This window comes from Carassius auratus, unplaced genomic scaffold (genome assembly GCF_003368295.1).
Source record: "Carassius auratus strain Wakin unplaced genomic scaffold, ASM336829v1 scaf_tig00014342, whole genome shotgun sequence".
Classification (NCBI taxonomy): Eukaryota; Metazoa; Chordata; class Actinopteri; order Cypriniformes; family Cyprinidae; genus Carassius; species Carassius auratus.
In genome coordinates, this window is record NW_020524492.1 from 18124 (window position 1) to 31257 (window position 13134).

At 35.5% G+C, this 13134-nt stretch overlaps 1 protein-coding gene across 4 annotated transcripts; it reads right to left on the reverse strand.

Moving 5' to 3' along the window:
* Nucleotides 1-347: 347 nt before the first annotated feature.
* Nucleotides 348-8748, reverse strand: LOC113074371 (angiogenic factor with G patch and FHA domains 1-like). Of its 4 annotated transcripts, none has more exons than XM_026247208.1 (16): nucleotides 8673-8748; nucleotides 8528-8586; nucleotides 7769-7989; nucleotides 7547-7646; nucleotides 7269-7456; nucleotides 5981-6118; nucleotides 5694-5894; nucleotides 4048-4564; nucleotides 3802-3901; nucleotides 3673-3724; nucleotides 2710-2811; nucleotides 2445-2610; nucleotides 2231-2310; nucleotides 1087-1214; nucleotides 855-954; nucleotides 348-750 (listed from the first exon to the last, which is right to left on the reverse strand). In XM_026247208.1, the coding sequence occupies exons 3-16, from the start codon at nucleotides 7970-7972 to the stop codon at nucleotides 544-546; spliced, it is 2283 nt and encodes a 760-aa protein (XP_026102993.1). In that variant the 5' UTR covers nucleotides 7973-7989; nucleotides 8528-8586; nucleotides 8673-8748; the 3' UTR covers nucleotides 348-543. The 4 variants fall into 4 exon arrangements, with proteins under 4 accessions (XP_026102993.1, XP_026102990.1, XP_026102991.1 ...); XM_026247205.1 differs by having other exon boundaries at nucleotides 3802-3904; XM_026247206.1 differs by having other exon boundaries at nucleotides 3802-3904; nucleotides 7769-8024; nucleotides 8673-8747.
* Between the last annotated feature and the right edge of the window lie 4386 nt (nucleotides 8749-13134).

The following is a 13134-nucleotide window of genomic DNA, read 5'->3' on the forward strand; positions in this document are numbered from 1 at the left end:
TTAGTTGAAAGTAGGTTTATATAGTTTAACTCCAACATTAGTTTTCTGGCATAAGCAGATAACCCACATTTCAATTTCCAGTTACAAACCCCCCCAAAACAAAAAGTAAAAAACACTTGTTTTATTTTCGTAATCTCCTCAGCTGGCAATGTAGATGCCTGATAAACGTTGTTGTTGTGATCATAGACTGTATGTTGTGATTACACCATAGACTGTAAAAACATATGCATTTATAGATACTGTATTGTTGAATGGAACCATGTGTACAAATTCTTATGCAGTATGGACTGTACAGTTTAATTTTATGATGCAAATCTAATATAAATGTAGAAACGGGAATGCATGTACTGTTCTTTACTGTTTATTTGTCAAAGATATTCTGTTTTTGAATTTCACTGTAAACAAAAACACACTCTCTCAGACCAGCAATCTTTAAAACTAACTTGTGTCTATTTACAAACCTCATAGGAATAATGTCTTCCACTGAAATGAGTGGAAAAGTAAGCCAAATAATAGCCATGTCTGGCATCAGATTCAAAGTAGTCACTCTGTGTCCTGACTTTTGACCCAGGCTTTAGGGGATTGGCCAGTTTCAGGATGGGCGGAGTCAGCCTGGCAGGCATCAGAGAAGCGTTCCCGCGCACGTTGCCAGTTCCGCTGGTTTTTGGTTTTTGTGAGTGAAGCATCCTCGACCGACACGGCAGCTCCAGAACCAAGACCGGACTGAGTCTTGCGCACATGCAGCTGAATCTACGGCACACACATGCACACACACAAGGGAAGTGAGTGTAAATCTCACACACAAGCATGACACATGACACTGCGTAAACAAAACAAGGATAAATCAGTATTACCGGATCCTTCATTCCAGCTCCATCCTTGCCAAGCCCTTCTCCTCGTTTCCAGCCCATCTTCTCCAGCATCTTTCTACCCTTATTTTCATCTCCGATTTCACTAAACACACACAAGGAGAAAAAGCACAAGCATGTTTTAACCCAGATAAGATTTCATACTCTTGCGCAAGATGTCTACTGTAGTGCAGATCTGCTTTACAGGGGTAAATGTTTGACTGAATAGGTTACGTACACATGAACAGAAGCAGGAGCATCGTTTCGCTGAAACATTCCCTCACTCCCGACTGTCTGCCGGCGGTTTTCTGCTCTATCTTTATATCTGCTGTTCTTCAGGGCCTTCTGCTCCTCATAATCACTGCTCTGAAACATAAACACATGTACATGCAAGTCTTTGTTAAGGCAAGTTTAGTGAAAAGTTTAAGACACAACTAGTAGTGCTGAAAATACAAATGTCTTTAAACAACAAAATAAATTAGATTTTCTGAATTATGGTTATAAAATATATAATACATCAACAACAACAACTTATTACCAAGCCACAATACAACAAAAACACTTAAGAACTGGCTATAAAGCAAGGGCGTTCAGGGAGATAGCATGGCATTAGTAGACGGTTTACTGGGTGGGTTTTAAGGCAGTTGATTTCTCTTCTTTGTAAGAAGAGTCCGTCCAAAAAGTCACAGGATGACCCCCCTTGGAAGGACATTTGTAAGCATTTAAATTATTAAATTATCATTTTAGTTAAACTATTACAGATTTTGGTAATATTTAGAATAAGAATAATATATTTTATATACTTACATTATATACTTTTTATTTTAATTTACAGTTAAAGTTCTAGTAATACTTTGTCATCACTAAATGGTTATAAATTTTAAGTCCATTTAGTTTTAGTTATTTTAGTACTTAAAATAAAAATTATATTTTTTGCATTTTATATAATGTTTTTTTTTTCAAATAATGTTTTTAACATTTTAGTTAATTAAAATAATCACTCTAGTGTAAATTTAAACATTACAAATAAAGTAAAGAAATTGAATCCTATTTCTTGCTGGATAAAAGCATTATTTCTTGCTTCCAAATATTATGCTGGACATATGGTAAATCTGGCTACTAGAAATAAACCTTAACTGAAATACAATTATAAAGTGAATTATTAAAAATTAACCTTAAAATAAATAAATAAATAAATAAATATATATATATTATACCTGTTGTAGCTTTCATCACCTAGGAATAGAGTGACTGTCTACATGCTTACCATAGGAGGGCAGCACTGACCACACACCATTACAAAGCCAAAACAAACAGACCTGATTTTATGTGCAAACATATTTTACCACCAAAAGAGCTGGTACAGAACTTAAAAAACCTACTTTAAGACCATATTTAACCTTCATCATCTTCAGTTCTTTCTGTCGTTGAAGCTCCTTGTCCTCTTTACTGAGAACAGTCCCTGAAACATACAGATATATGCATGCATTGCAAAAATATGGTTAAACGTAAAGCATTAGACATTAATTAATATGAGCAGAAGCATGCAAAGATGCTTATTTGATGTCACCAACATGTGTGCATGTATATACATACCGGAGGTGTCGTCTTTCTTATAACGGCTCAGGTGTGCAATGATCTGTCCTGGTTCACAGCCGTCACATGTGGCTGTTCCCATGTGGATGTGGAAAGACAAAACCGTTTCTCCCATCTTCACTTCATCTCCGTGGGTCAGAGGACAGGGGTCACAGCGAACTTTGGGCTGCAGTGACACAGAAAACATGTTTACATTCTGATAAACGTCCTCATATTGCAGTGTGTGTGGAAGTATGTTGGGACAAAACAGCTGTGTTTGTGTTACCTGCAGTATTCTGTTTCCGTTGAGGACAGTGCCGTTCTGACTTCCCTGATCTATCAGCATATAGCACTGCTGTTCCTGGTCAAAATAAACTTCTGCATGGGACTACAAACAGAGATAAAGAGAAGAAAACCATCAACAAGGAGAGAAAACGCTGTCAAAATGCAATCATATAAATAGTGTTTAATAATTTAAAACACATTCCTGGTGTTATTATTATACTTTTTTCTTTAGAAATGAACTTCCGTTCAAATGAATGGGGTCAGTCATTTTGTTCTTAAAGATATTAATACTTTTATTCAGCAAGGATGCATTGTGCTGACTAAAAGTAACAGTGAAGACATTTAGGTTTCTATTTCAAATAAATTGTTTAACTTTCTATTATTAGAATTCTAAAAATGAGCCTGAAACATTCATTTAAAAAAAAAAAAAAAAATCATAGTTCCCACAAAAATACTACATTGACAAAAATGTTTCTTGAGCAGTTAATCAGTATATTAGAATGATTTCTAAAGGATCGTGTGACACTGAAGACTGGAGTAATGCATTCAGCATTCAAATCACAGAAATAAATCACATTTAAAAAGAAATTAAAATATAAAATGGTTATTTTAAACTGTAATAATTTTTCACAATATTATTTTCACAATAACTGTTTATTTACTGTATTTAACTGCAGCCTTGGCAAGCAAGAGAGACAATAAAAGAGAAAATTAAAAATAAAAAAATATTTGCGACCCCCTTACTTTTGAATTGTAGTTTGTCAGATTACAGAAGTAAAATGAGTTGTAAATTAAGATACTTCTTTAAAATAAACAAGAGATTTAGAAGTATGTTTCAGTGTTTGATCATTATTACAAGACATAAAAATGCATCAATCGCAGCACTATAGATGTAATGTTAATGTCATAGTAAAAGTGCTTTTGGTCCAGAATGTGTGTATAGTTTGATTTGAGTTTGTTTTACCTTGCTGACTCCCATCTCAGGGATTCTGATGGCATGATTCATGTCTTTCTCTCTGCAAACCGAAACACTCAAACATGTTAACTTGTCAATGCAACTGACGAACAGAACTACACACACAACTGTACAGACCGGCCGATTGTGGCGACTGTATCCGCTGTGAGGATGAAGAGCGTTCCTGTCTGAAGCACAGGAGAGCGAACCACAGTTACCCGGACACACGGCGGCCAGGCTTCTGAGATATAGAAATCACACACATAACGAATAGAAAAAAATAAAATGTTACAGTAGTGCAAAATATGGCATGATGCGCATTAAAAATAACTGTGCATCTTCCAAACGGCCACCAGGGGGTGCAATGTTTGCTTCCCTCCTCACCTTCCTGCATCTGCGTTTCCATTTCGCTCTCAGGACTGTCATGTTCTGGTTGGAGAGGAGATGCAGACGAGGATGATGATGATGCTGGAGAAAGTTTTTTCTCTCCATCTGATTCTGTGATCTCACCCTCCTCCGGCTCACTCTCACCGCTCACGTTATCAGAGCGTGACTTCCTTTCTCTGCGGGTCTCAGAACACGATTTTTTCCTCTCTTTCCTCTTCTTCTTTCTCTTTCTTCTGTGGGTGTCATCAGAATTTGACCCGTTTTCTCTCCGACTCTTGCTGTGCGAGTCATCAGAATGTGATTTGCTCCGCCTCCGAGTTTTCTTTCTGTTCGTGGAGCGATCTCTGCTTCTGTCTCGGATCTTGGTCTGTCTGGATCGCTCTTTGCTGCTGGGTCGCTGCGGGCTTTGGGACCGAGATTTTTGTCCTTTTTTAAGTGAAGATGAATCATCCTTCTTGCCTCTGTGGTGGTTTTCAGACTGTCTGACAATCTCAGGACCCGCCTCTTTATGGTCCTGTAAATGAGCAAACACTCAGCCAATCAGGAAGCCGCAAAAAAAGTGTCTCTACACTGGTTTGAGGTGAAAATGTAAGATTTGGATTTGCTTTCAAGGTCCTCTTGAGTCTCAGTTTTGAGTTAGTTCAAGGAAATGTAATGCAAAACAAGCTGACACTGCATGATGCCCCAAACAAAACACCATCAATAAATGTTAAATCAAATACAATAAACCAGGTTTAAGATAAAATCTAAAAGAAAGAAGATTCTAAAGATTACAAACTACAAAAAAAAAAAAAAAAAATTATATATATATATATATATTTATTATTATTATTTTATCATTTATGCTCAACAAAGCAACGTTTATTTCATGAAAAACACACAAAAAACAATATTGTGAAATATTTTTACAGTTTTAAATGACAAATCAGTTTTTTTTTTAAATCAGTATTGATTTTAATATATTTTTAAAATGTCATTATATAGACTATTTAAGATCATTCTAATATGCTGATTTGCTGGTTTTAATATGCTATTATTATCAATGTTTCACTGCACTTTTAATCAATGTAATGTTTCCATACTGAATAATATATTAAATATTTTATTTTAAAAAAATTATATAAAAAAATTAAACAAAAAATAAATTTACTGATCCCAAATAGTAGTGCATTTATTAGTGAATAAAAACATCTGTATATGCATAAATTCTGTATCATATTTGTGTTTCGTCCACAAAGATCCATCGTTTTGGGAGGGTAAAACAAAAATTTTTGAAACCAGGTCCCAGAGTGGGTCAATTTAGAAAAAGCCACCTTGCATTTTTGTGTGGACAGCGAATCCGTATATTTTCTGAAACAATGACGTCATTGGCCCACATCTTGCGACTAGTCAGACACCGCTACGTCACGTAACAGCAACAAAAACATGAACAAACATGACAACGACTGCTCAAGGGACCCCTTTCTGAGACCCTGGACTGTTCTACAGACCCTCATGAACCAAAACTCAATTCAGCTATAGCAAGAACCAGAAGCCAGAAAGTTGTTTTGGTTTGAAAAAAATACTGAAAACTGAGACACAAAACACAAATCTCTGTGACCACAAAAGTATGCAATGACAATGCGTGTCCGTGTGCATCTCACCCCTCCATCGGGACAGGAAGCTTTATCTGTGTTCTTCACCGACTTCCTGTTTTTCCAATCTTTGGTCTTCCTCTGTGGCGTCTGCTCCACTTCGGGGTGTGCTGTAGACACCTCTATCCTAGAGTGGAATTGGTATTTTCCGCTGTCTGGGTCGTAGTAATAGTACATGCCTGTGTTAGCATCATAGTACAGCTGACTGGACTGAGGGAAGAGGAAAAAACACATTAACACAGGCGATTAAGATTACACAAAGAGCAGTCAAGCATTCCAAGAGAAGAACATCTTACAGAGTCGTAGTAGAATCCAGTGCTGTGGTCGTAGTACATGCCGGAGCTTTCATCAAACACAAAGTTGGTCTGGTTCAACGCTTCCTCTGCCGTTGCTCTCAGCATGTCTGCTATAGAGCTGCCTTCTCCAGAGGCATCCTGAGAACATGTTTGCATAGTCAAGAAACTGGCTAATAATTACTACTTTACTGGCTGCATACAGCTACATTTGTTTCAGTTGAATATTTGATCATTTTGCTGTATTTTATATTGTTTTGGTGATTATGTTGATTTGTTCAAATTGCACTTCAGACTATTTTTAGTATCTGCTTCAGTTATTGTGGCCATGTTATATATAAAATTAATTTGACTAAACAGTTTAGGTTTTTAATTACGGAGTCTCTATTTACACTAAGTGCAAATTGCATGTCTACACTGACTCCACCCACCAACCTGTGATTCAGCTAGTCAACACTACAAAAAACAGCCAACAGTGGTCAGCTCCAGAGGCGCAGATGGTAAAATGTGATATGATAAAAGTATCGGGTAGAGTTAGGGTAGGTGTAGGGAGGGCTTTATTGTCCCAATAAAGTGGCGTGCATTTATTAATTTGAATTAAAATAAAAAATTAAATTAAATAAATTAATATTGCATACTGTTTTACAAATGTACTACAATACCGAGGTGCAGATAATTGCCACTTTTCCCAATAAGTAGTAAAATTTTTACAGTGTAAATAGAATCTATAGCTATTATTTTATTTTTTCTTTCTTTGCTACATTTATGCCAAAATCTTTAGGATTATGTGGTCCATATTTTAAACATCGTTTTGTTTATATTGTCCTTATTCTATCCATTTGAATATTTATTTAGCCTGAATTTAAAGTGCTTGAGTTATAATTTTCACTGCGCTGTATTATTTTGGCCATATTTCAGACTGTTTTGTCAAGTTTCTGTCCATATTTTAATTTCTTTGTGATATGATTTAACAATTAGCCATATTAATGTTTGTTTTGACTACACTTTGAATTGTTTTGGCTATATTTTAAAAGTTCTGTATATTTTTTGGCCATATTCTAATTTCTTTGTGATATGTTTTATAATTTTATCCATAATATGCATTGTTTTGACTATACACGGTATTGTTCTGACTATACGATTTAACAGTTTTGGCTACTTGTTGGCCATTTTTAATTTTTTTGTGATGTGTTTTTTTTTATCATTTTAGCCATAATATAGATAGTTTTGTCTATAAGTTGGGTTGATCTATTCTTAGAAATAAACCACTCTTCAGTAACACTTCTCATACCTCTGTCTTTGGAAAATCATTTGATTCATTTGATGGCTCAGGATTGGCTGGAGCCGTCTCAGCTGTTACATGATGCTCCTCGGTGGGTTCACAATATCCTTGACTTTCCATGTCGACATTCTCCTGTGCTTCTGCTGTCGTCTCTGTTCCTGACTGGTAATACCCGCCATAGTAGTAATTATAATAATCTGTTTCAGATAGAAAATAACTTTCAATTAACACATCAATGCTGCAGATGACAGGAATAATAACAAAGAAAATGCAAGATCAAAAGCAACCTGTCTCTGTCCATGTATACTCCTCCGTCTGAGTCTCAACATCCATTTTATCCCTCTCTCTCTTTTTTCGCTCATGGATTTCTGTGCTCAGTTTATCAACCTAAACAGCAACACAGACACAATGTAATCAACAATCTTGTGCGGACTGTCACGGTTGTTGTCTTTTATTTGGTCAAGTTCTGGGAGCCTCAAAATGTTCCTTAAACCATCAACTGTCCTCACCTGATGTCTGAGGTCTTCATTGTAGCTTTCTGTCGTCTTCTGGAGTCGTTCGCTCTGGCTGAGCTGCTTCTGTAACTTCTGAAGTTCATCCTGACATGTCTTCAGCTCCTGTCGCAGCGCCTCTGCCTGTGATCTCAGAGACACAAGCTCTGCTTCCAAACCTGGATCACTGGATTCAGGGTCTGGGCTTCCTTCCGCAGCCATTGCTGAAGATGTTCTACCTAATACGTAGATTAGAATAACAAAGTATAGTTTTCTGCATGAAAAAAAAAGAATTAAAATGTGACATAATTTTTAATAAAATCTGAAGAACTAAAAGAGTTAAAAACACATCAATACATTTTAAAATACAGAAATGATAAAATTATATGAATAAAATCAGTTCCAATTTCTGTCAACAATTATCTCCTTTGTGTCACTTTTATTTATCTAAGGAATTTTTTTTTATAATACATACAAAACTGCTTTGAATATATTTGAAGGAGTGAATTCCAAGCTTTCATATATATATATATATATATATATTTGGGTAGTTATTGGCATCAAATAACTTGAAAACTCTTAACTAGACCATCTAATCAGTTAAGGACTGGTTAATATATACAGCATGCAAATAAGTAAGCAGAACTGAAAACGTTGCAATAATCTGAGAATAACAGTTATCTAAAGGTCTTAACTCATTTAATATAATATAGGATATGATAAAACATTAAGCAATACATAAGCTGTGTTATGAGTTCTATGCCACATTATCCTCACCCGTATTTAAATCACCCGTTTTCCCTGCGCGTTCCCAGATTCCCTGCGCGCGCGTCAATCTGCAAATCAAAGATAAACACCATATGACCACTGTGCACTGGACAGATATTCGTGTAGAAGTTTGTTTGAGCGTAAAGTGCGTTACAGGAAGCAAACGTGATGAACTTTAATTCCACTTCAACCGACGCTGCCATACTTTCACTTTGTGATGTCATGGCTTACTTACTTCTGCGTCACTTCCGGCTTTCTATGATTCCACAGCGCCCCCGGTGCTCATCAGTGCTTTTTCTCGAAGTGACATCATGCAAAGGAAAGACATATAAAGAGAAATAAAAAATATATATGTATTTGGTTAGTTGGCTGTAGAGGATTTTTATTTATGTGTGTGTGTGTGTGTATATGTGTGTGTACTCAAATTGGTTTGGTTAAAAAAAAAAACTTTAAAAACTATAAAAACTGGCAACACTAGTAGTTGCCAATTATTTTTATATATAAACCTCATATAAACCTTATACATATACAGTATTATGTAATATGTTTCATAATGTTTAGAAACCATGGATACATTTGGGTCCATGTATCTTTGCAGGCACTGTGTGTATATAAAAATACAACTAATTTATAAAGATCTTTTTCAACATTTTCTCAGTGTTGCAAAGTGCATCAAAGAATATTAGCGTGAAACCTAAATAATGGAGGACTGGTGTCCTCAAAAATAAAATAAAATATACATAAGTGTTCCAATTTTTTATGTAACCCCTTTTAACTTGGTGTTTAATAAAGCATCACCTTTATGACAATTTGATTTTGGGCAGCAGAGGGCAGTACAGCCAAGTGAAATTACACTCCATCCATCGTTTCAAAGAGATGTTTAATAAATCATGGATTTCTTTATGTTACATGTTTTAACCTTCCAGTCTAAAAAGTTCTGAGTTTGGAAGCCAAACAGTCTGTGACGTCCTTCATTCAGGATATGAGACTAAATCAAATTAAAACCGTGTTTTTTCTAACACCTGTGTCAGGCTGCAAGGTGAAGAGGATGAGACCCAGGTGCGTTTAATGTGAAGGAAGCATAGAGGGCCATAATAGACAGGAAATAGGAAGTCAAGAGATTTACGCCACCTTGCTTTCCTTCACACTGCTTGCATGGTAATGCTGCTAACTGGCATTTGCATAAATAGTTTTAATGGAAGGCTTGAAACACATTATTGACGTGCTTCTTTAGGTGTTAAACAAAACTGTGAACTTTACACAATCACTAGAACATAATAAATTATGAGAGCGGGATGCTTATCACAGGAGTGAAGTTTTTTTTTTTTTTTTAATTACTACACTAAAGTTGTGACTTCATTAAGTTGACAGGTTAAGAACTTGTCATCTGAGTGGCACACACACACAAACACACACACGCGCACACACACACACACACACACACACACACACACACACTCATTCAGTGCATACACTAACAGCTGACATTAATAACACACGTGTTAGTGTCATGACCCACGACTAAACCCTTCCCGTAAACAACACATTATAGTAGGCTACCGTCCGTCTTGCTTGAGTTAAGCAATATTTCCACGTTGATTAACATTGCTTGGAGCACAGCATTAGCTATGAGCAGACACATGTAATTAGCAGTATTTGTTAAACCAAGCATCATAACAACTGCTTATACTTAGGGTTAGGCTGCTGATTTAACCCTGTAAAGGCTATATCATGTTTGATATGCACACTTGTAAAGCCTCTAAAATTATCATTAGTAATTATTAGTAATTATCTTCTGTTGCATGAATTGCTACATTGCATAAATTTATTCATTCATCAGAAACTTTATCCAAAGTGACTTACAGTTGAGGAACACAACAAGCGAAAAACAATAAAAAAAAAAAAATAAAAAATAAAAAAATATATTATAACTTATTATTAGGAGACAGAGTGACAACTGATATTCTCATGATTTTATGTAAGTATTCTATTATAAAGATCTCATTGATTTACATTACAAGAATTTCATCTTAATTTTGTGATGCATATAAATATCATGAATATCATATCATATTTTAAATTAAACTGAGGTGTTTTGTCTATATATAATATATATTATATATATGGATAATATATATATATATATATATATATATATATATTAGATATATATATATAACTATATGAAGTCCATAAAAAACCTGAATTATTCAAATATGATTCTCAACCATGACAGACTTTTATATTTCGATAAGTTCCAATGCAGAGTTTTTATTGTAAAAAGAAAACAATAAAAAATATCTCGGCTATTATTTCATTATGGTCAGCGTTTACAAGTGTAAATTTGGAATGAAACATTAAATTGTGGTCGGTGCTCTTCTATAATGTTGATATTCAATTTCCTTGAACCTCCATGCCAAACCAGTGCACATGCATGAAAATTCAACAAACAATTGTGAAAACTGAATGTACCTTTATAGTCGATACAAAATATTGCAACCATGTAACAGAGAAGAAATGACACAATTAGAATGTTGGTAGCTATTGCTTACAGAAACTAATGTATGCCATTTTAAAACTAAAGATGTAAAGATTTGTGTGAGTTAAAGGTCAAAAGGTCAATACTCGCATTCAGGATGAAACTTTAAGTGTTTATGTGGCTTCTGATCTCTAAATACTAGCTCACTATCACACCATCTGTTTATTTCTCTATAAGTTTCAGCAATGGATAATCATTTATGTTTTTCTTTTTTTTCAAGAAACGCTCACTGTCAGCTTGTGCTATCAAATAAACAATTATAAAAAGGAATCATAAATCGGAAGCCGCAGGGATAAACAGCCACAGAGATTTATCTTTCTGATCTGATAGGATCCGCCTCGTTCTTTTAATTCCGCGCACCAAGAATTCAATCAGCGCTTGTTTGTGCATGGAATTGCTGCTTATTGTAGTGTCATAAACGACGAAAGAATCCCGTTGTGCTCTCCGATTCAAATGCAATGCCCTTTTGATGAGCTCAGCGCATCGGGCTGTTGTACCGTTTTGCTGTGGATTAGCCTGTGTGTGTGTGTGTGTGTGTGTGTTGTGGTGTGTGTTTGCGAGGAAGAGTGTGAATGGGTTTTGCTGGTGTAAGATGTTAGTATGTGTGTCTGGAGAGAGAATGTTTATTCTGCTCTTTCCTGGAGCCAAGCATATCATGCTTCAGGATAAGTATGTGTATGTGTGTGTGTGTGTGTGTGTGTGTGTGAAGTGCCATACACACAAGTGAAGGCTCTGCAGGACTTGCATTATGATGACATGGAGTTGTGCGTAACAACAACGTCATCCTGGCAAGGAACAGCTCTCCAAAAAATACAAAGCGCAGAGATAAAATCACTCCAAGGCAGCTCATATCCCCGCTATCAGAACTTACATCAGTTTTTCCAGTCCCTTGTAATATTTGTGAAAAATACTGTAGAGACATTATCAGAAGGCAGGACTCTTCTGCCTTAAATGTCAACAATAAATAGATAATATTACTGAGCATTTATAGGATGACTGCATTTATTTCTGGCTCAGTTTTTAGATGTTTCTAATAAAAAAAAAGTTCATAGATAATTTACATAAGTAGTATCTTTGCCTTATTTTAGTAAAAATATCGAAACAAGACAAATTTACTTGAACAAAATATATGTTGGCATGTATTCAATGTAAAAAATATTTTTCAAACATCAAAAAAAAGCTCTTGTTTTAACTTATTGATTACAAAGATTTCTTTAAACTATGTAATTAAACTACAGATTTTGATGAGAGGTGTGATATTAATTGTGAGCTTCTCTTTAATACAAAATCCACCAGAATTAACAGCATATTTAGTGCTTTGAAGACATTCTATTAAACAACTACTGTGTTAACCTAAAGGAAGAAACAAAGCATGATTCTGAAATACATGTTAGGGTGAAGTTTTTAAGCTCACGTTTGCCAAAGTTCAATGATGACGCTGACTGGTGAAAGGATCCTGGATCTCTAGGAACGTCCGGCGTTCATGAGTCTTCTGCTTCATCAGAAAAGAGAAGCTCAGGCAGATGAAGTGCCAGAGGGCGAAGAGCTACAGAATCAGACCTGAATATCATGAAGGATATATTTAGAGATCCCATTAGAGCCTTTTTTAGGCACATGGAGAAGACATGCACACAAACACTCATATCAAAACCCACTGACTTCTCTGTCAATGTATGTTTCTGAAGATACATTACAATGAGCCGTCATTGTCTTTTGGCTTATTTCCTGTCTGGCTTCATTTGTTTTTTTGTCAGTGTTTCGTGACTTTTCCCTTTGGCTGTTTATACTGTTGGTTTTTATGTTGGTAAGGTGTCAAACCTGTCAGACTCACTGTAGGGAAGCCCATGGCTCGTTTGATGAATGCACTGTTGTGTTACTATCAAATGCCAGATTCAAGTCAATCACTAAGGTGCTTCCTCTCTTTCACCCTGGGGTCTGTGGACTCCTGGAGGGCCGTGAAAATGCACTGCCACTCACTGGGTCATTTGGGATGTTTTTCAAACCATGGCTGCATTTATGTGATTAAAAATAAATGATGTTGTGAAATAATATTACATATTAAAATAACTGTTTTCTA